A 20,097-nucleotide genomic window follows, 5' to 3' on the forward strand; every position below is an offset into this window, starting at 1 on the left:
TTGCAGAGGTTTGATCTAACAACAAATACTGCCTCTCCCTGTAAACTTTCGTATGACTGCTATATGTCTGATTTTCCCAGACTGTCCACTTTTTTTCCTCCCCCCCCATCCCCATCTGGACCATGGGGGTTCTTCTAAGACTTGTGTAGAATTTCCAGATGTCTGGCTGCCTTGCTGGAACTACACTCCATTAACTGAGAGGGCAGAAGACATTCAGAAATCCCAGACATTTCTGCAGCATAATCATAATAATAAATCTGACATATCTTGAGAATGTCGTGCTTTTCCAAATTAAGTATATAGTGTGCTGGTAGTACAAAGAGTAATCCTGATGCATCCACAGAATTTTGGATCTATTGTACATGCTTTGGCAATCTACATAGCACATGCTTGTATGTTTATCTTCAGGGTATTCCAAACAGAAATGTGGCAGCTCTGCCTCTTGGGATCCAATCTCTTTACAGTAAAGAAATTGAAACTAAAATGAAGAAGCTTGACTCAAGGGTGAAATAAGAAGAAGTGGTTTGAACTGACCCAATGATTTGTCATGACCAATGGAAGGGAGGGGAAGGGGCTGTACTTTTCTGCACTCCTCTGTTTTTCATCATTAGGAGCTCAGTGCACCTGCTGCTTAGCCCTAGCTAGCTTGGATGTAAATTGGATGATTGGACTTTTTTGTGAGCAGTCTAATTCACTTCTGAAAACAAAGCCATTAAAAAAAAAAAAGTTTTCTGCTGGATCAGTGGGCTGAGTTAACTTGCTGAACTTTCTTATGAAACCTAGAGCCATCAAAAAGAAGGAATGATGAGAAGTGGAGCAAGGTGCTAGATTATTTCATCTGGCTTGGGTCTGTACTGAATAGTGAAACTGAGTAAGGTAGAAGAGAAACAGTTTCAACTCTGAAGTCATCAATAGGATGAGAAAACTGCTGAACACTAGATCGTGCAACCAGTAAACAGTGGCAGTGGCTGGGCAGTAAGAGAGAAAAGATCAGGAAGCAAGGAAGAATATACAGTGCATGATAGACTCAAATAATTAAAAAATGTATGAAATTAGAAGTGGGTGATTTTTTTAGGAGAATATTAAAAATATGTGCATTTCCCCAGTATGTGGTTTGTCATGTTAGAATTTTGTTTGTGTTTACTCTGAGGTTGTTATGTATCTATGAATGGACAAGCAAGCTGCTGGAAAAAAGGTGGTTACACATCTATCACGGAATAGTTGAGACTGGAATGGATCTCTGGAGGTCATTTTCTCCAACCCCCTGCTCAGTCAGGGTCACCTATAGCAGGTTGTCCAGGACCATGTCCAGGCAACTTCTGAATATCTCCAAGGATGGAGGCTCCGCAACCTCCCTGGGCAACCTGTGCCAGTGCTCAGTCTCCCTCACAGTAAACAGTGTTTCCCGATGTTCAGAGGGAACCAACCTCCTGTGTTTCAGCCTGTGCCCGTTGCCTCTGGTCCTGTCCATGGGCACCACTGAGAAGAGCCTGGCTCCATCTTCTTTGTACCCTCCCTTCAGGCATTTATACACACTGATAAGATCCCCCTGAGCCTTCTCTTCTCCAGGCTGAACAGTCCCAGCTCTCTCAGCCTTTCTTCGTAGGAGAGGTGCTCCAGTCCCTTCGTCATCTTCATGGCCCTTTGCTGGACTCTCTCCAGTATGTCCATGTCTCTCCTGTACTGGGGAGCCCAGAACTGGACACAGCATGCTAGGTGTGGCCTCACCAGTGCTGAGTAGAGGGGAAGGATCTCTTGATCTGCTGGGAACACTCCTCCTAATGCAGCCCAGGTTACCATTAGCCTTCTTTGTGCCAAGGGCACGTTGCTGGCTCCTGTTCAACTTGGTGTCCACCAGGATCCCCAGGCCCTTTTCTGCCAAGCTGCTTTCCAGCCACTCGGCCCCCAACGTGTTCTGGTGCACTCTTTGGGCCCAGCTATTTGAGCCAGTTTTCAGTCCGCCCCACTGTCTCCTCATCCAGCTCATACTTCATCAGCTTCTCTATGAGAATCTTACAGGAGACAGTGTCAAAAGCCTCACTAAATCAGGACAGACAATATCCACTGCTCTCCTCTCTTCTACCACGTCTGTCTTTCCACATTGTAGCTCAAACCTAAAGACAGTTTTGACCAATAGCCGTCTTGCTCAGGCAAAAATATTTTCTGATCGGAGACAATTGTGAGTTTGTAGTAAATTCTGGACTTACTATAGCATAGTTGCCAAAAGTAGGCATATGGCAATGTCTATAATGTTAAAATTGTTTTTGCTCTAAAGAGTTTGTTTGTAAGTGACTTCTGTTAAGCCAGCTGTTAGATGTATTGGGAGCGAGCAGCCAAGTCCTGTCAGATCATAAGAACTGGCAGGCATATAAAACCCGTATCTTTTTCAGTTCCATGTTTGTCTATTCAAATAGATCATCAACCTGTTTGCTTTTATGCGGTCCCACTTTAATGGTCCGTCTCTTGTGTCTGGATTCATAAAATAGATTTGGTAGCCAAGGAAGGATGCTAGGGTTTCTAATTCCAGTTCTGACACAGGCTCTGTGTTACATGTAAATCTCTCTACTTGTTTTAACCCAGTTTATCAAACCAAAGGGTTTTTAATAGAACTGAATTGTTTAGAATCCATAAATGTGAGGTTCTGACTGATGAGTTCTGCTAACTCATACCAAAGCAACAAAAGAAGATCTTAAAGGGATACCAGGCAGCTGATGAAAGATAGTGACCGACGAGATTCTCTGCATATTGTTTCGGGTGAGCTCACAGATTTATGAGGAAAGCAGAACAGAAAGCTGAGGCCCGAATCAGAACATAATGTTCCAAGCATAGTCATCTTTACAGTTACAGGCACTTAGGCTGCATGCCTTTCAATGCTTTTAAGCCAGTTGGGGATTAAAACTCAAGTTTTGGCAGGTTTTGCTGGGGCAACAGAATAGGATACACCTTCCCGGTTACTTCCCTTTTCTCTTTGCTTTCATGGCAAGGATTACCAGAACTCTTGGATATGCGATAAAATTTGTTTTAAAAGTAATCATGCTCCATAACCACATAGGTCAGATCAAACCATATGCCGTATTTTATTGGGCTTTCCCTACCTCTCTAAAATCTTTTCTGCTTTAAATTTTTGCCAGCAATGGTAGTACCATGGGTGCTTAAAAAATTGCAGTCTCATGTATGTGGAAAGGTCTTTGGGGCAGAAGTTTGGAACATGGATATGTGCAGGCAAAATTTAGGATATAAAGCTATGGTGTTATGTTTTGTGGCAATTCCCTGTACATGTGAACTTACACTGAGGTACTGAGCAGTAAAAGCAAGGTAGCTCACCCTGGTTTTCACTGAAGGGAGCTCTTGTCTTTATGGCTCTGTCTGTGCAAATTACTGTTTCTTGCTCAAGCCTCATTTTTGGTGAGCTTTTTTTCCATCCAGACATGGTTGTTTTCAAATGCTTGGAAAATGGGATTTATGGTGAACCGCATGAATATTTTAGGTCAGTTCAGGTTGTTTTGGGAAAATACTATGTTTTGGTCTGGTACCTGTGAGTATTGTGACCAAATCACTGGGGAGAGGTACAAATGATGTATGAACTGGGAGAAGTTGTACATTTCATACCAAGAGTCTGTCTTCTGTTATAGACTTGAACAGCTTCAAGGAAAATAAACCTTTGGTTTGGTTAATGCATAACATGATTTACTTAATGCAGTCTATGGAGAAGGAATAGTAGCATTGTCAAAACCGCATCTTCCTGAAGTGGCAGGCAAGTGAATCCCATGAGGCAAGTGAATCCCATGAAGGCATTAAAGGACTCCTTCCACCATAGCATAACCAGGATATTTTTCCCGCTAATCAAAAGCTGAATAATTTAGTCGCGTGCAGGTAAAAACTATCCCAAATCCAGTCTCATGCTATCTACCTCTTGCGATTCATGCTTTATGTTGTACTTAAGGTCTGAAATGTCTGCACGTGTGGAGGGAGAATGAGTCAATACCAGACCTGGAAGCCCTTTCCAGCATCAGTGCAGTCCATTCTATGAGATTAAATGGTTGCATGCCTTGACATTGTTTCAGACTTATTTTATGTTGTAGGTAAAGATTAAGACTCAAACATGCTGTACATTTTTATACTGCAAACATAAATTCAGTTGTCGAAGCCTTCACAAAAGCTTGAGATTGGCGTCTGTCCAGGGAATAGCTGAGTTTCGGCACTAAAAGAGGAATTTGAGCATTTGTCATTGGAGGTGATTTATAGATCTTCGGCAATGCAAGAACTGAATTTTACATTCTAAGGACAATATTATTTCCTGTCTCAAATAATCCTGAGAATAGCTCTTTTTTACTGTGGGGTGAGATGAGCATCCGTGACAATGGAAGAGGAGACCACTACTTTCAGTGGCAGCTCACCACTGAATTGGCTTAGAAGTACCATAAAGCTTCCTCTCCTACTTGACCTCATCCAAGCCTCACTACTATCTGACTGTGGCAAAGCACTCGAACCATTTTTAGAGAAAAAGTTAACTGTTGAAAAAAACCCCCACGTCTAAAATTATTAATGTTGTCTACTAATGTATTAAATGAATGGGATGGTTTATGGTCTTTTTAGAATTGTACCTACATTAGTGCATAGTTGTTTCAAGTTAGGAAGCAGTCTTCTGCAACCATAAGGGGTAAACAGACATTTTAATAAAAATCTGGATTCTGGGATTGCAATTCTGTATCAGATTAACCAAGGATAATTGTCATATTGAGCCTCAACAATGTTGTTATTGCCCATGTAACTGATATGTTTGGAGAAGGAACAGCAGCTTTCTGGGCAAAAGTCACAATCCTGTAGTGAGGGTTTACCTAGCAGCTATTCTGCTAGTGTAAACTAAGAAGAAAACGAAGCATTTGCTAATCCTTTCACAAGCAGTGCATGAACATTGAGTGCAGCCTGGCTGTTTCCTCTCTTGCTTGGGTAGTTTAAAAATAGACTGCATTTTCCAAGTGTTTGCAGGTAGCCCCTTTGCGCTGCAGGAGGGTTTGATAGAGAAGAAACCTTTTATTGCCAGAAAGGATGTGGGAGGGAGAAGCGCGGGCTATCTTCTATTCAACAACCACAGGAATTAGTGACATACTTCTCAAACTCTTAGGCATGCCTTAACATGAGGGAAAGGGTATCTTTCTCCTGTCCTTTCCCAGTTACTCCCTCCTAAAAAGAAATTGCTGTTTTAAGACAAATTCAAACTGCCTCCTTTTCCGTTCTGTCTGCTCACTACCCCCCTTGGTCTGGCAGACAGAACTTCCTCTTTTTTTCTGCTCTCAAGAGCAAAACCAAATGTTTTGGGTTTTTCTGTTTTCACTTGTTCATAGTGGTTTAAAGTCTAGAATATCTGCAAGAGGAAATGTTTTGAAAAGTCTGGTCTCTTTGTGCTCAGTGTTCTTCACTGGGCACGGTATATACTTACTCACATGTCAGTCTTCCTGCAATCTCTTGATGTTCCTGCCTGTGTATGGTGGTGGTAGTGGAGAAATGCACATCTGCATGTGTGTGAGCACAATTTTAAGTTTGTTGAATCTTGGGTAACTGTCTCTGGCTTGAAACCTTTGACTCCTTTATAGCTGGTAAACTATTGCTCTTAGGTAAGAGCAGGCAACTGTTACTCTTACTTTCTTTGGTCTTAAGCAATTATTTGAGAGCAAGATGGGTAATAGCTGAACTAAAGGAATATATGGGAATTCTGTTGCAATTCCAACTGGACCAGCTCTCCGTTAAGTCCCTCCACTGAAGATACCCACACCACATTTGTGATGCGGTGCTTGATGTGTGAGCTCTCACTGTGAAGTCCGTTGGCTTAGCAAAAGTAACTTGAGCTAATCTTTCCAACTTTGCACTGGAACAGAGCGAGAGCATTCATACAACTGGTTCTGGGGGCTCAGCAGGGGGTGGTAACTTGGAGAAGGGCTAGTAATTTTGAACTATAAAGAGGTATGCGACAGTCTTTGCATATAACCAGAATTTATCAACCCAAATGGTAAAAATAACAAATAAAATGTGTTTGGATATGTGCTTTTAATTTACTTGCTTGTTTTTGTTGGGCTCGTATGCACAGTGGACAGCAGTTGTTTGGGAACTAGCTATAAAACTTCTTTCTCTTAATCCCCCCGCTTTCCTCCTGCCCTCTACTGTGAAGTTTTCTGTTGTGGACAGCATCCTTCCACATTAGCCAGAGAAATCTACCTACTAGTTGCATTTCTTTTGGCTAGAAATCTCTACATAGGCAACACTGCTGTGTAGTCAAGGAGTTTATTTGCAGCTTTCTAGAGGTCAGCATTGACAGAACTGTTGCTAGTGGTTTGCAAAAGAAAATCCAACTCAAAAAAAAAAGGTGAATTTAACCAACTTGTCTTTAAAAGTTGCACTGCTTTCTTTGGCTGTGTAGATGACACATTCTGAGCAGGTGTAACACTCCCATGTAGTAACATTAGGAGCATGTGCTGCATAATGCTTTTGTTTTGTTATGATCTAGAGTAGAGTAGACTTCTGGACCATTTCCTTCTCTTTATCACCCCTGGCTTCCTCAGTAACCAAGTGGTCCTGGAGGGAGGGAGGGAGGAGGAGAAGCATGGACCATAAGTGAACCACCATCTCTGCTTCCCCTCAATCCTTCCCCTCTTTGCCCTTGTAGCAACATTGCTATAGTCTCTTTGCAGATGACCTTTGGTCAGCAACACTGACCAAGTGTGTTCTTGGTCTGGGGAGGGCAGAGGTGGGAAAAGCAAAGGTTTTGGCTTCCTTCTTCTGCCTCTCCTTCCTCCTCAGGTCTGCAGAGCCAGGGAGAGAGGCAGGGCGATGTGGCATCGCTGCTGCTGTCCCTCCACACCTCACTTAACAATGTTGATTTGCCTTGCTGGTTGGAAACTGCTTATCTACGGACTTAATCAAATGCAGATCAGCATTGCATTCCTTGGGCTGAACTGATTCTTCTCGCCCCTGTGTTTTGCAGATAGGGATCGTGGATTTCATGTGTGTGTTTTCAGGGAAAGGCAAACTCACATCTTGGCTGAAACTCAAGGAATGGGGTGGGTGGCAGAGTTTATATATGTGCTGGGGGTTGATTTGGCTCTAGCTGCTGTGTAAAGTTCACTTTGGCAGCTGAAAGATGCAGAGAGAAGCACTTTCAGAATTAGAGACAGTGAGGTAATGAGAAAGTGACATAGGAAAGGAAGTGGTGGGGGGGAGGGGAGGGCTCAAAATGCGCCTTGACATCATCTGATAGGTTTTCCAGCCTGTGCAGCAGCTATTTTTATGCTTTCAACTCACAGTATTTACAGCTCAATGACAGCCAACTTGCCAAAAGTGGGGGTGGTGGTATATCCCAGAGTGGGTTGGGGGACTGAAGAGCCGCTCAAAAGCTACGGCAAAGGTCCAGGTTCCCAGGCATGCTGGCTGCTGTTGCCTTTTTTTACATCTGAACGGTGGTTTACCTTTGGCTACCTGTCATGTCTAGGAGTTTTCTGAATGCTGAGTGGCAGCACTAGCTGTCACCAGCTAGTTGAAAGGGTAAGAGTATGTAAACTTCAGGCTCTTCCTGAGAACTGGAGAAGCAAGAATGTACAGTGCTCTCAGCTTGGCGTTTCTACCTCTTCCTGAAGGTCACTGTTGGTGGGAGGCAGGATCCTGGGAATATCCAAAGCAAACTCACATTACATAAATCTGATCCTTAGCTGAGAAAAAGTGAGGAACACAAGTGTCAGTGTGAAGTCTGTATTTATTTTGAAGTATAAAATGAATAGAGTCATAAGACATCACAGCTTTACAGTGATGTAGGTGCAGCATTCTGTTATTTTTCCAGCTTTTGTCGCTTGCTAGAAATATCAGAGACAGGTCTTCAAATATAGTGGGCTCATACTTCTTTCTGAAGGTCCATCTGGCTTAGACCTCGACTGAGATCTTTCTCATATTGCCTGAGTGAGCATATATTGCAGCTGTTTCCCAGTTTTTAGCAGTACGTCGTTTATATTTCATCACTAAATTGTGTGCATGCAGATCTTTGCATGCATGGTGTCATCTGAGAACATTACTACTGGGGAAAGAAAGACAGAGAACCTTCACTGAGCTGTGAAGAGGACTGGAGGTGAAAGGAGGAAAAAAAATGCACATTTTAAGTTGTTGTCGGTGGGGGTTGTAGGCGCATTTTCTATCTGCTCATTAGTTTGAATTTAAAGAATACATTCATTTTTGGGGATAAAACTAATGATGCGGTTTTGTGTTACAGCTGAGCCGATCCAAAGTCTAGCCTGTGTCAAGACTGTAGCCCCTCTCTCCCTTCCTAGCTGTGTTCACCAGCCACCAGCTGTGGTGCTCATCCCACCTGATGGTAATGATGTTTAGTAGGTTGAATTGGCTCATTAAGATACCAGATGAATGTCAGAACTGGTATTAAGGAGGCTAAGAGAGGGCATGGCTGCAAGAAGAGCAGGAGAAGGTGAACTGGGAGTGATCCTTTTGGTGGTAGCAAGCTTTAAGCTGTGGTACCTTGCAGTTCTGATGCTAACTTTGCACAGGCAATTTTTTGTGTCTTCCTGGAATTTAAAGATCAAATATCTACAGCAGGGTTAGAAGTTAACCTGGAGGTGGTTCACTCTTCCATATTTCTCTTCTAGCACAGAATGGGAATTTGAAAAAGCTACTGCTTATATGCTGCCTTGGCTTTTGAGGATAGAAAAATAAAAGAAGAGAAAGCTAATGAAGTCATTCAAATTCATTCAAAATAGAGAGTAAGTAATGATAACTGACATGCAAACACAAGTATTGCATTCTGTGCCCACCAGGCCTCAGAACTAGCAGCAGTATCTGTGCAAGCTGTATGTGCACCTGATGTTTCTTTTTATTTCTGTGTGAGGTTATAAATAGTTAGGCAGCATCTTGAGGAAGAATGCATCCCCACAGTCTGTATCTCATTTCACACTTGAAAGTCAGGTGATGTAAGGCTCAATAGATGTCTCATGGACAGATTATGAAAATTAGGCCTGATGTTTTCCAGACCAGAAATCTGTGGCAAATACCTAGGTCCTGTTGGCAAAGGTGATCTTTCTGCCAACAGCACTGGTGCCAATTCCAGGCTGAAGGTTGTGCAAGATACTGAATGTTGGATGTATGTTGGCATGGGTTGATACTACTTTTCTGCAGTGGTTAAGCAACTTAAACTGTTGTTGGAAATCCTACCTATACTGTGAAACAGACCTTCCCATCTACCCTGCTGATTTCCAAAGTAACTGTAAAAATTACTTATCAGGCCTTACGTGTTCTTACAGTGCATTGATATTTCTGCCCATGTGATCATTGGTCAGACTTTCAGATCTTGTATGAGTACCTCAAGATCCAACAAAACAAATTAAACTTTTGTTTAACTTTTTGATGCTCATCAACATCTAGCAGTAGTGTCAGTGTTTCATACCAGACAGGTTGCTCTTGGTGTTTACTCATCTATCAGAATCTGTACGAGCTTCAAGCAGCTTCTCACAGGAGCCGGCCCTGCGGCCCCTCCCTTGCTACCAAAAACCCCACCACACAAACCCAAAACACTTGCTCAGCAAAGAAAAGATTTATCTACCTACTATTGAGCCACTTGGGTATTTTTCTTTCCAAGCTGTTTTCTGCATAGGAAGAAAGAAAGGTATGTCTGCATACATATGTGCAGCTCTGCAATAATACATCGAGAAGATCAAATCTTCATCAAGTTGGAGTTGTCAGTTATAGAGGATTGGTTATATCACCAGATTGCCAAAACTGGCAGTGGATTTCATGTATTATTAGCTCCTTGGTGCCTCTCTTCTTTCAGTTCTTAAAAGTTTTCTTCATCAGAACTTGGGCAACGTCTTAGGGCTGTTTCGGCAATACCGGGGTATTGGTGAGTCAGCTGGATGGAGCAATTGGCTCGCGTTTCCCAGGCCTCGGAGACTGTAGTGAGCTGCTAGCTCAGAGGCCCTGGTTGGCAAAGTAGTAGCTGAATCTTGTCATTTCCACCATCCAGATGGTGTATTGTTTGCCGGAAGAAGTGGGATTCAGTCTGGCACAGGGTAGTTGTTCTTTAGTTATTACAGTAATTGTAGGACCCGTCTGCACAGAGTATCAGGCCTGATTCAATGTGCAGTTCTGCGTTGCTGCTGCAAGGGGAGATGTGGACAGCGTGTTTCGTTCTCTTGTCCTTCATCCTGGCTTTAGCGCTCTTGTGGTCTGCCAGGTCAGCTTCCCCAGGCAGCTCTCTGCAGCTTCATGACTGCTAATGCTTATGCAAAAGCGGGCTCATTTATTTATGCAGTAATTTGACCTTGCTGGCCACAGTTCATTGTGAAACTGAACCTTTACTTGACTTTTACAAATCCTAAACTTAAGAGTTGGTGTTGAGTATACATGGGTAATTTAAGAATAATGCTGTTACAGATCTTTTATATTATCACCAAAGGTATTTTTTTACCCACAGGAACTTTAGAATTTGGATTCTTCTCTGAGTGAAGGTTGAACATTTCAGAGTAAGACGTGTACCGTTGAAGGTGCTCAGAAATGTCACTGATGCCATCTAGCATCATTATTTAGTAAACATGTAAAAATCTGTATATTAGTTTTTAGTTTGTAACTTAAAAATGTTAGTTTGTTTCCTTCCTCTAGTGCAGCTTATGTCAGAGTTACAGTCATGTTTTCTGAATCTGATTGAACACCACTTTTCTCAGATATGAGCTTCATTATTAGAGACTTTTTCCCCTTGTTGTTGCTGCAGCCTTGCTCTGTGAAATGGCTTGGATGCCTCTCAAACTATTTGGAGATGAGAAATTTTTGTCTTGATTGAGGGTGTGTGTGCAGAATATGAAATGGAGACTTTCAGTATGGTTTAGAGTGTTCACCCTCTTATTTTTGTAATGTCCATATAGCTATCTTTGCTTCAGGCTTGTGGGATGACACTGACTGCTATTCATCTTTTTTTTTTTTTTTTTTTTATTTCCCTGGAAAGACACCAGAATAGTTTTTTTCAGGTATGTGTATTCACTGGACAAGGTTTGGTTTTGGTTTTTTTTGTTGTTGTTGTTGTTGTGTGGTTTTTTTTTTTTCCCCTTTCTCTCTCTTTTTTTATTTTCTTCCCCTCAGACTTCCTCCTGGCTGTTACTCAGTTGGAGCGTGCTTTTCCCTGGCCACTTCCAATTCCATTACCGTGCTGGGCAGTATGTATAACCAAAGTTTGTCAGCCATACGGCATCTGTTCATGATGTGCATTAAATAAGCTCCAGGTGAGATGACTGCCTCCATACAAGCACAGATGCTGAAGTTTTAGTGCTTGCATAGAGGGTTATTGGTTGGAGGCTGCAGGTTATCTTCAGGTAGGTGTTTCTGCAAGTTGGGAGGAAAGATATAAGGGAAGAAGAGGCAAGGACGTGTGCTTGTACAGAAGCCTGCTGTTACCTGTATGTGGTCTCAGAGCAAATGCATATAAGAACTTTGTTTCCCAGCTTATCAGTTTAGTTTTCTCCACAGCTAGAATTCCATTTCAAATAGTTTGAACAGGAAGGGAAAAAAGACAGCATGCTTCTGCACTCAGAGCGGTGGTGTTCTGCTAGCTGTGTGCACGGCGAGCTTACAGTCGGGAGGTGCAGGGGCAGAGAGGGTAGTGCTCAAACACATGATATTGCCTGTCTGGCAGGTGTCTGTAGTGTGAGTAGAGAAACCAACTGTTCACTATTTTGGGTGAATGAGGTTGGCTGTTACTGCAAGTGGCCCCACGAAGAAGTCCACGCATCTGTTGATAAGCAACGCTCTGCATACTGGGATCCTGAATGCTTATAGCTGCTTGCTGAAACAGTGAAGTTTCTGTCTGAGCTTTAAGATAATAGGAAGAAAAGTTTTGCCAAAAGCCTTGCTGATTTTGATCTTTAGATGTTGGCTGTCAGGATTTGTCTGTGCCTCAAGTACCTCTCTGTTCCTATGCAAGCACAGCGTTGGAATCTAGCAGTAAACTAGTTTTTTTTTTCCACTCTACCGCTTGGTGCAGTGACTGAAACCTGGTAGAGAGGGATTGCGGTTGGGTCTCTTGTGAGGATTAAGCACCCCTTCCAGTAGCCTGGGACGCCTCCTGTGTTACAGAATCTGCCTTCAGGTCCAGGGATTTCCTCTAATATGTTGGATAAAGCCAAGACACTCCAGCCTGCCTATGTCGGGATTGTGCCGCTTGCAGAGACTGTGTCAAAGCAAGGGAAGAGCTATTCAAGCACATATCAGGATTCATACCACAGCTTACGAGAAGGTTAGCAGGCTCTGCTTTCTTTGTTGTAGGCACTGTGTAATTGGTTTGTGGGTTCGGTTTTTTCTTTTTTTTTTCTCTTTTTTTTTTCTCTTGCATATTGAGTCTGCCTGCTTTTTCTTTTCTGGGCAGTAGTCCAGATTTTGGGTTTCCCACTGACTCCTGTGACCTGTTGTCCCTGAGGGCGCTCATAAGCATGTCACAGAACAAGGCTGGAGCTCTGTATGTAGTGACTTGCAGTGCCTGGACCTTGGGGCAATTTCACTTGCGTTTGGAAATTTTAATTTCAGAGTTTAAATTTCTTCCTCTCCTCTATGTGTGTAGGGCTCTTGTAAGCCATGTTTTAAGGCTGTTTTATTAAAGGTGTAGGGCTTGTTCTTGAGTGGCAACTCTACCTTGAAGGAGGTAGTGTCATGTTTTAAGTTTCAGTATGTTGTTGTTTGGAGAGTGTGAAAGGAGTGGGGTGTGCATATCTAAATGTGATTCTGTTTTAGATAATAGTATTCTCCTGCAAATATATGTGCTGGTTTTTTTTACGGGCATTTGCCAATTGTGAAAGATTATGTAGACAGACAGAGGTCAGATTTTAGGGAGTTGTATCTATGAGGAAGGAAGAAGATCTGGAGGGATTTAAAAAGATTGAGAAGATGAAAACAGTGATCCATTCATAGTGCGCAGCATAATAAATAGCAACAAACAGGAACTGGGAAAAGATTACAGGCAAGAATGGCAGAACATAACAAAATGCCAGTGGCAAACATAACAAGATTTGTGTTTTATCAGAAATACTGGATCTGTCTAGCTACAGGTGAAATTTTAATAGGAACTTGCAGGAGTGAACAAAGATCTTGAGCACAGTGGCCTCAGAAATAAGATGATGACTGATTTCAAGAGCGAGTAATGTGATCTGAGAGGAGCGGAAAATGACTTTGAGTGATATTTTGGACAGAAAAGTAAAGTAAAGGGTGGTAGGAGCTGAGGACAAAAAGCCAGATAGAATAAGACCATGTTTGCGGAAAGAGGGCCCGTGTGTGGAAGACGATTTTAGTGGTTGCATTTAGAGGATTTTTCTCTCATATGCAGCTCTAGGCCTGCTGAGGCTGCCAAACAAAACTGTTAAGTTTCTACCCCCTATTGTCACTCCCCCTACCAAGCGTCTTTAACATATATCAAGGGTTAGCTTGTTATCAGATTTTTAAAATATTACTATTTTTGTTGCTTGTTTTCATTGGAATACTCTTAGTCGAACAAATATGGAAAAGGAAAAGAAAACTGAAGTCACAGTCCTCAAATTCAAGTTTGGGAGTAATAAATCCATTAGTATAGGCAGTATTCCCAGATTACTTTGCTCTGGAGGCAAAGAACTGCAGCACATCAATCTTCAGAGGAAAAAAACAAACCAAAGTAAAAAAGCCAGAACTTGCAGCTGTCTTCTACTTGCAAGGCATTGATTTTCACAGAAAGTGAGCACTCTTCATTTGGATGTGGCAGGATACATCTTTCATCCAGTCATTAAATACCACAAGCTCTACAGTAGGATAACATGTAGGATGAGGAGAGTAAAATTCTGTAGTACTTTAATCAATATAAAAATGTTTGCTGCTGTCTCAAGTAGAAGTGAATTAAGGTCATTGAATTCTTGTATAATTCTGATTATTGAAAGAGCAGTGTTGACTCTGCAAAGTCTAGTAATATTATCAGCCTACCCCATGTCTAATTCATGACTCTTAATATCATATGTGATGAGGAAAGCTACTTTCTACCAGCTACCAAACAGGAAAGGTAGGGAAGAGAAATAGATGCTGCCAGCTTCTTTCATGTCAGAAGAGAAAAGAATAACCCCTTAGCTTTGCTGCTGCTCCATTCAGGTCTCCTGCAGTCTCAGGATGCCTGTTGTATTTATGCCGTAGCATGCACTGTATTTTGTAGAGCCAAATCTTACACACTGTGGAGAAGCAGATGCACTCACGTGTAAACCCTTATGGAAGCTCTGGAAGTCCAAAATTAGCATTGACCTGAAACTATAATGACTGTTGTACCTTAGTTTTGGTCCACCTAAAAATGGAACAACTTAGTTTTGTTATTGCCCAGGACAGAAAATTCATCCACTTCTCTTCCTCTCTCTTCACCACACAGAGGTGAATGGGTACCAGTCTGCTTTCTCCTCTTAGTAAAGCTGGGCAAACAAGGGGTGTCTGTGTTGTGCTGACAATGCTCATACCTATTCTCTTAATGAATCTCATGAGAAGCAGCTATCTGGAAAAGACTTCATCTTGTTTCCTTGCCTCTGGAAAACAGATGGTCTCCTAAATTTGATTTTTTTTTTTTTTTTTTTAATTGGGACTTGACATTGAAGTTTGGGAACTGCTGATCCTTTCCATACAGAAATGGGTTTGACATGGGGAAGTCAAGGAACATATGCTTGTATTTTTCAAAGTATGCGTTGGGGCAGTTATTTGTAAAATTCCTAGAATTCAGGAATCCATAAACATGTTTTCTATTCAAGAATGCCTTGGAATGATTTAGTTTTCAAATACCAGAGCCTAGTTTGCAGTTCCTAGACCAGTTAACACAGCAGTATTGTAGCCCCTCATGAAAGATATGAAGAGGGAATTGCAAGCTTTAGCTTTAAGTACTTCCAAAAGTAAATTCCAACTTTTCCACCTCTGTGCAATTTCTTTCTTTGTTGCTCTTAAACAAAACACTTTTTTTTTTTTCCTTCTTTTTTTTTCTTTTCAAGTCCTTCCTTCAAAAATGTTCAGTGTGACTTGGGGCTGACAGTAAAACTCACCTGTCTTTTTCCAAGATTTGTGTCTCAGGGCCCAGACACATGAACAAGTTCCTGCATGCCATCTGATCTGCAGTAACTGTGTGCACATTCTTGGTCCGCAGCAAATGTGAGGTAATTTGAGTTAGCTTAGCCTTTGATTAAACTATTAATATCTGTTCAGTACTTTGAAGAGATCAGGAGTCATGCAAGTGCTTGTTAACATACATCTTTCTTCACAAGTGATCTAGACCTTATTGTTGTAACATCTCCGGGAACCTGAAGGTAAAGCTGTGAGGTGGCTGTCCTTCATCCCGTAGAGGGCAGAAGAACCTGCACGTGTAGACTTGGAAGCTCTTGACGCCAAGGAGATCCCCAGCAAGAGGGCAGCCCCTGCGTCTGAGGCATCTCACAGGAATGCAGGGTGACATTTTTCTGTAAAGGTTGATCTGTGTCTTCCTAGTTCAGAGTGGACCCGAAGATGCTGTGGGAGATGCGAAAGCGATGCCTCATGCAAAGGCATGGGTAAGGAACATCAGAAACCAGTCACAAAATGTAACAGGTGCATCTCTGAATTATGGCCAGATATGTCCTACCATTCAGAATTATTTTTGCAAATAGTGCTCTAACACAGAAGAACGTAGAAAATGTGTTGAACCTATGGAGAGTTAACCTGCTGTCATTTTTTATGGCAAATCCAGAGGCACACCAAACGTATGTAGTTAGACTCCTTGTAGCCTCATGCTGCAGCTACTCCTTGCAAATGTGTAGCACAGTGACTGTGATTATGCTTAAAAGGTAAGAGGTGCAGTGAAGGTGAGATAATGACATATTAATGTGAGGTGGCTCAAAGTTGGCAGTAAGATGGCAATTTAAATTTATTTTTTGCTTAACTCCCAATGTGCCTCGTTTGACTGTGAAGACTAGAGGTGTTGCAGGGTATTTGTTAACTTTATGACACAAGTGGGAAGCTTAGGGAAAGGGTTAACACTGAATGACCAGGGTTTTTGTAAGTCAGTCGTTATCAGTGGAAGGAGAGTCATAGCATTATCCCTGGAGTTGAATTCACATATTTTTTCAGTCCTGCTGCCCTAATGTGTTTTTGGTTTTTTTGGATATGACATGTTTTCCCCTCTTGGAGTTTACTGAACTATTCCTGTCAGTGTAATGATCCCCAGCTGTTGCTTTAGCCCTAGCTATTTTCATGCTGGGAATGGGAGGAGGAGGAGGAGGAGACGGACAGAGGCTAGCTTGTTTACCACACAGTGATCTACTTCATTTGTCAAAAAATGGCTACTATAGTACTTTCTTTAGCACAAAGTAATACTAAAAGGAAAGAGTTGTAGACTCATACCTGCAAGAGCAAGAAGATGTAAGGATTCAGTACATGCAGAAAACAGAAAGAATAGAAACTGGGTGTGGTGTGCTGAGTACAGCTGTCAATAGCAGTTATGCAGACAATGCTTTGAACTGCAAGTAAAATTTGCAGTAAGTACTTTCCTGCCCTATCAACTGAATTTTCTTCAAAGCTGAACTGAGCTTCATGTTCAACAGCAGTGGTGCTGGGGCATTGATAACAGCAACTGGGAAACATGTTAATAAAGCTTGAAAAAAACTTGGGTGGCTCTGGAATTATTCATTATTTGATAACTATCTATTGCTTTTTTATTATTATTTTTTTAAGAAAATATCTGTATTTGTACTTTTAAACAGCAAATGACTGATGCTTGGACTTCCCAGGAGCTGTTGAAAAGCAGATGCTTTTTTGAAAACAGAACTATGATACTTAAGCTCGGATTGCCTGTTTTGCATCCAGAAACAACTTCTGCAGTTAACATGCTTGTTCAGAGTCCTTGCCAGACAGATGTCACTGTGACTCTCCTGCCCAAAGAAGATAAGGGTCAGTGACAGTTGTGGTTTCTGCTTGTGTTTTTGGATCCACATCAGGCTGCCTGTGTAAATCTTATCTCAGTACTTTTATCATCGATAAGATCTGTCACTAGTCACCTCAGATTTTTCAGCATTCTGTCACACCTGCAAGTCATTGATCAACAACTTAACGAATATCTATACCAAAAATAAGTGCCTGCTTAGATCTTTCCTTTCGTGCCCTAACTCCCGTATATCCAGTCTTTCCTGAGCATTGAATTACTGATCTTGTCACCTGCTGCATCAATAAATTTTGATCCAAAATGTTAAAGCAGCACATTTCTTGGCAAGAACCTCTGCAGCCTATGGTAGAAAATGGGATATGGCCCCTGACATATCTTAGGTTTATCAAATGAAAACACACAGTGAGCCTATGGGGCAAATTGTGCTCCTTTTTCTCACAGGAGCCCTGTAAGTAGATGCATCATCATCTCAATGCCATAACACGGAGCAGAACTCATGGTTTTCTTTCTCTTACTTGGGCTAGTGGAAGAAGATACAATGGTTTCCCCTGGCAGTATGTAAAAAAAAGGTGATACCTCTCCAAACTAAGAGCAGACCTGCAGTAGCTGAAGTACATTGCAATATGGTGATTACTAGTAAGAACTACGGAATGGTTTTTGCTCATCAGTGTATTCAGGATTTTTCCTGGTGTTCAGTGAGATGGGTAGAAGAACTGTGCAGGTGACCTACTGTCAAAGTTTATTCTGTATATAATATAGTAAGCAGTCTTCCAAGAAAACAAAGATTTGAACTTTCCAATCTGCAGTTCTACCATCTGAAGTTAGGCTTAGTCTGATGAAGCTAACAAGAAATGTGAAGGAAGGTCAATAATAAGGAAGAGGATATATTGCTTTGGGACATGGATTCTTTCCAAAATTGACAGTGAAAATTGGTGAAATTCAGGCTTTCAGGACAATCCCATTTTAATACAGCCTTTCAGAAGTAAGCAGCTGTAAAGAAAATATTTTGTAAAAAAATAGCTATTTGAAAGTTTTCAACAGAAGTGCCCATAATGGATTTTTCTCCAGGGTAGGGACAGGTATCATCTGTTGCAGCCATGCTTATAAAGACCTCATTCTGTGGTCTCCATCCCCAAAGACAGCTTGTGGGCCTGTCACCATTCTGAGGGTATTTCCTGTAACATCTCAGCTGCACCCTACCAGCTGACATATTTAACATCTTTTTGGTAGCCTTCCTCACTGAAACACTTGTCAGGGCACAAACGTTGTGCTGCCCAGCAGGATTGTTGGGGGGAGGGGGGGGGATCTGAGTGATGCTCTCTGGGTGACAGAAGGAAGAGATCCACTTTTGACTTTTCTCTGCGTGAAGTTTCCCTAGCTTCGTGCTGCTACATGTTTCTCTAGTATTAAATGCATGGAGACTATAGCTGTGTTTTTTGTAGGAATTGAATGTGGCAGTAGCTATGTTCTTCGGTTACTCATCTCTGCAAATTTCACAGCTGGAATCCAGGTTGTACAAGCTCTTTTTGCATAATTTGGTCAGTATGACAAGCAGCGTGTAACCTGTCCCTGCAAACAGTTGTGGGCCTTCTTTCTTATTTTGGTGAACGCTCTGTCTGATGCTTTTTTGATGCTTTTTTCTTCACTTTCACTTTCCTAAGCTTTCATACCTCTTTCTGTATTATACTTACGTGTGAAAGTCCTTCTAAGCCTGCTTGCAGCTTGCACCCTTTTCCATGCTCCGATGTCAAATTCTCCCCTTTCGGAAGTGGAAGGCAACGTTTTAGAAGTAGATGGTAAACTAGTAGTACCTTTGTGCCTCACTGAGAGTCTGTTTTACTGCTGCTAATAATAGGTGTCACATTGACTGCAGGCAGTTCAGAATGAGGATTGTATCTTCAGGACTGACATGTGACTGTGAATCTTAACTACAGCGGTTGCAAACACTGTCACCACGGAGCTATCTCTCCTGCCTCTTTGCTGGAGGGAGCAACAGAAAGGAAACGTGTCTGCCCTTCACTTGCTTTTGTTCAGTATATTAGCGAAAGCCCACCTCAATTAGCAGTTGGAGAGAATCTTCCACTGTGTGTAACGAGTGTGGGAGTACCTGCTGCTGCCAGCAGTCTCCTCTCTGCCCTTCAGGAGGGGACTGAGCCAGCAGTAACACTTTAAACATCTGCAGAATTTGTCCACCAGTCTGAAGTCAGTGGTCATGCAGGCCGTTCTGGACTGCTGGGTTTTTTTAGTTTGCTGATTGACCTGTTACACAGAATTATATTATTTAGATATTTATAGCTATGATAGCACTTAAGAACCACATTAAGCCTCATAGCTGGATTTGTTTTCAATGCTGTGGATCTTCCCTCTTGAAAAAACTCAAGAAAGTCTGTCCTGGAGATCTGTAGTCCAGAGTTTTGAAAGAAAGTAAATATCCAAAGAGAGGGGAAGTAAAAAGTAGTAGATAGATGTTACATGATTGCAGTTTAAAGAGTTTGAGGGAATTTGATGTGCTTTTTATGTGTAATGCAAATTCTGGGGATCAGCTTCCATACTGGGCTGCTATGAAGGAACTGATTGCTGATGTGGAGGGATATGATGGCCATAGCTGAATCTTGTAACTTTTTTACAAGTAGAAACAGAACTGTAATAGAATTTGTACTTAAAATATGAAGAAGGAGTCAGGCTGTTGCAGTACAAAGGCTGGGATCTTTATTTGAACCTCAGATCCCATGATTGTGGCCTGTGTTCTTTGCAGTCTTTGAGAAAACAGCAAAGATGTTTCTCACTACTGTGAATTAAAGAGATACGGTAATTCCTTGTAGCATCCACCTGAAATTCTTGCTAAGAGAGGATGCTGGGGCTTGGACAAAAGCTGGTGGCAGGAATGCTAACCAGATAGCGAACGCTCCGAGTCTTCATTTTGCGTGGAATATGCATGTTGGGCAAAACCCACTTTTGTTCCATGTCCTGTGAAATAACTGTCAGCATAATCAACCAACTGAAGCTGGGAGATGCTCAAGCTAGCTAATTTAAAATTAGAAGGGCCAGCTTTCTGAGTTTCCTATATAACCAGTTAATTACTTCTTCTAAAGAACTGCTGGGTTTGTATTTAAATTTGCATACTTTTAAGTCCTTTTTTCTACCACTTGTGGAAAAACACATTTGCTCTCATT

At 41.8% G+C, this 20,097-nt stretch overlaps 1 protein-coding gene across 2 annotated transcripts in view; it reads left to right on the forward strand.

Annotated features, from left to right (window-relative positions):
• Positions 1 to 20,097, forward strand: part of MRTFA (myocardin related transcription factor A) — a 76,574-nt gene that overhangs the window by 18,089 nt on the left and 38,388 nt on the right. Inside the window, exon 1 of one of the 2 annotated variants that reach the window (XM_075050863.1) lies at positions 11,878 to 12,268. The exons of the other annotated variant lie outside the window; for it this stretch is intronic. Within the exon in view, the coding sequence (XP_074906964.1) occupies positions 12,142 to 12,268 (127 nt within the window). The 5' untranslated portion in view covers positions 11,878 to 12,141. Of the gene's footprint in view, positions 1 to 11,877; positions 12,269 to 20,097 lie in introns of those variants that run through there. 2 annotated transcript variants of the gene reach the window in all.

This window comes from Buteo buteo, chromosome 19, assembly GCF_964188355.1.
Source record: "Buteo buteo chromosome 19, bButBut1.hap1.1, whole genome shotgun sequence".
NCBI lineage: Eukaryota > Metazoa > Chordata > Aves > Accipitriformes > Accipitridae > Buteo > Buteo buteo.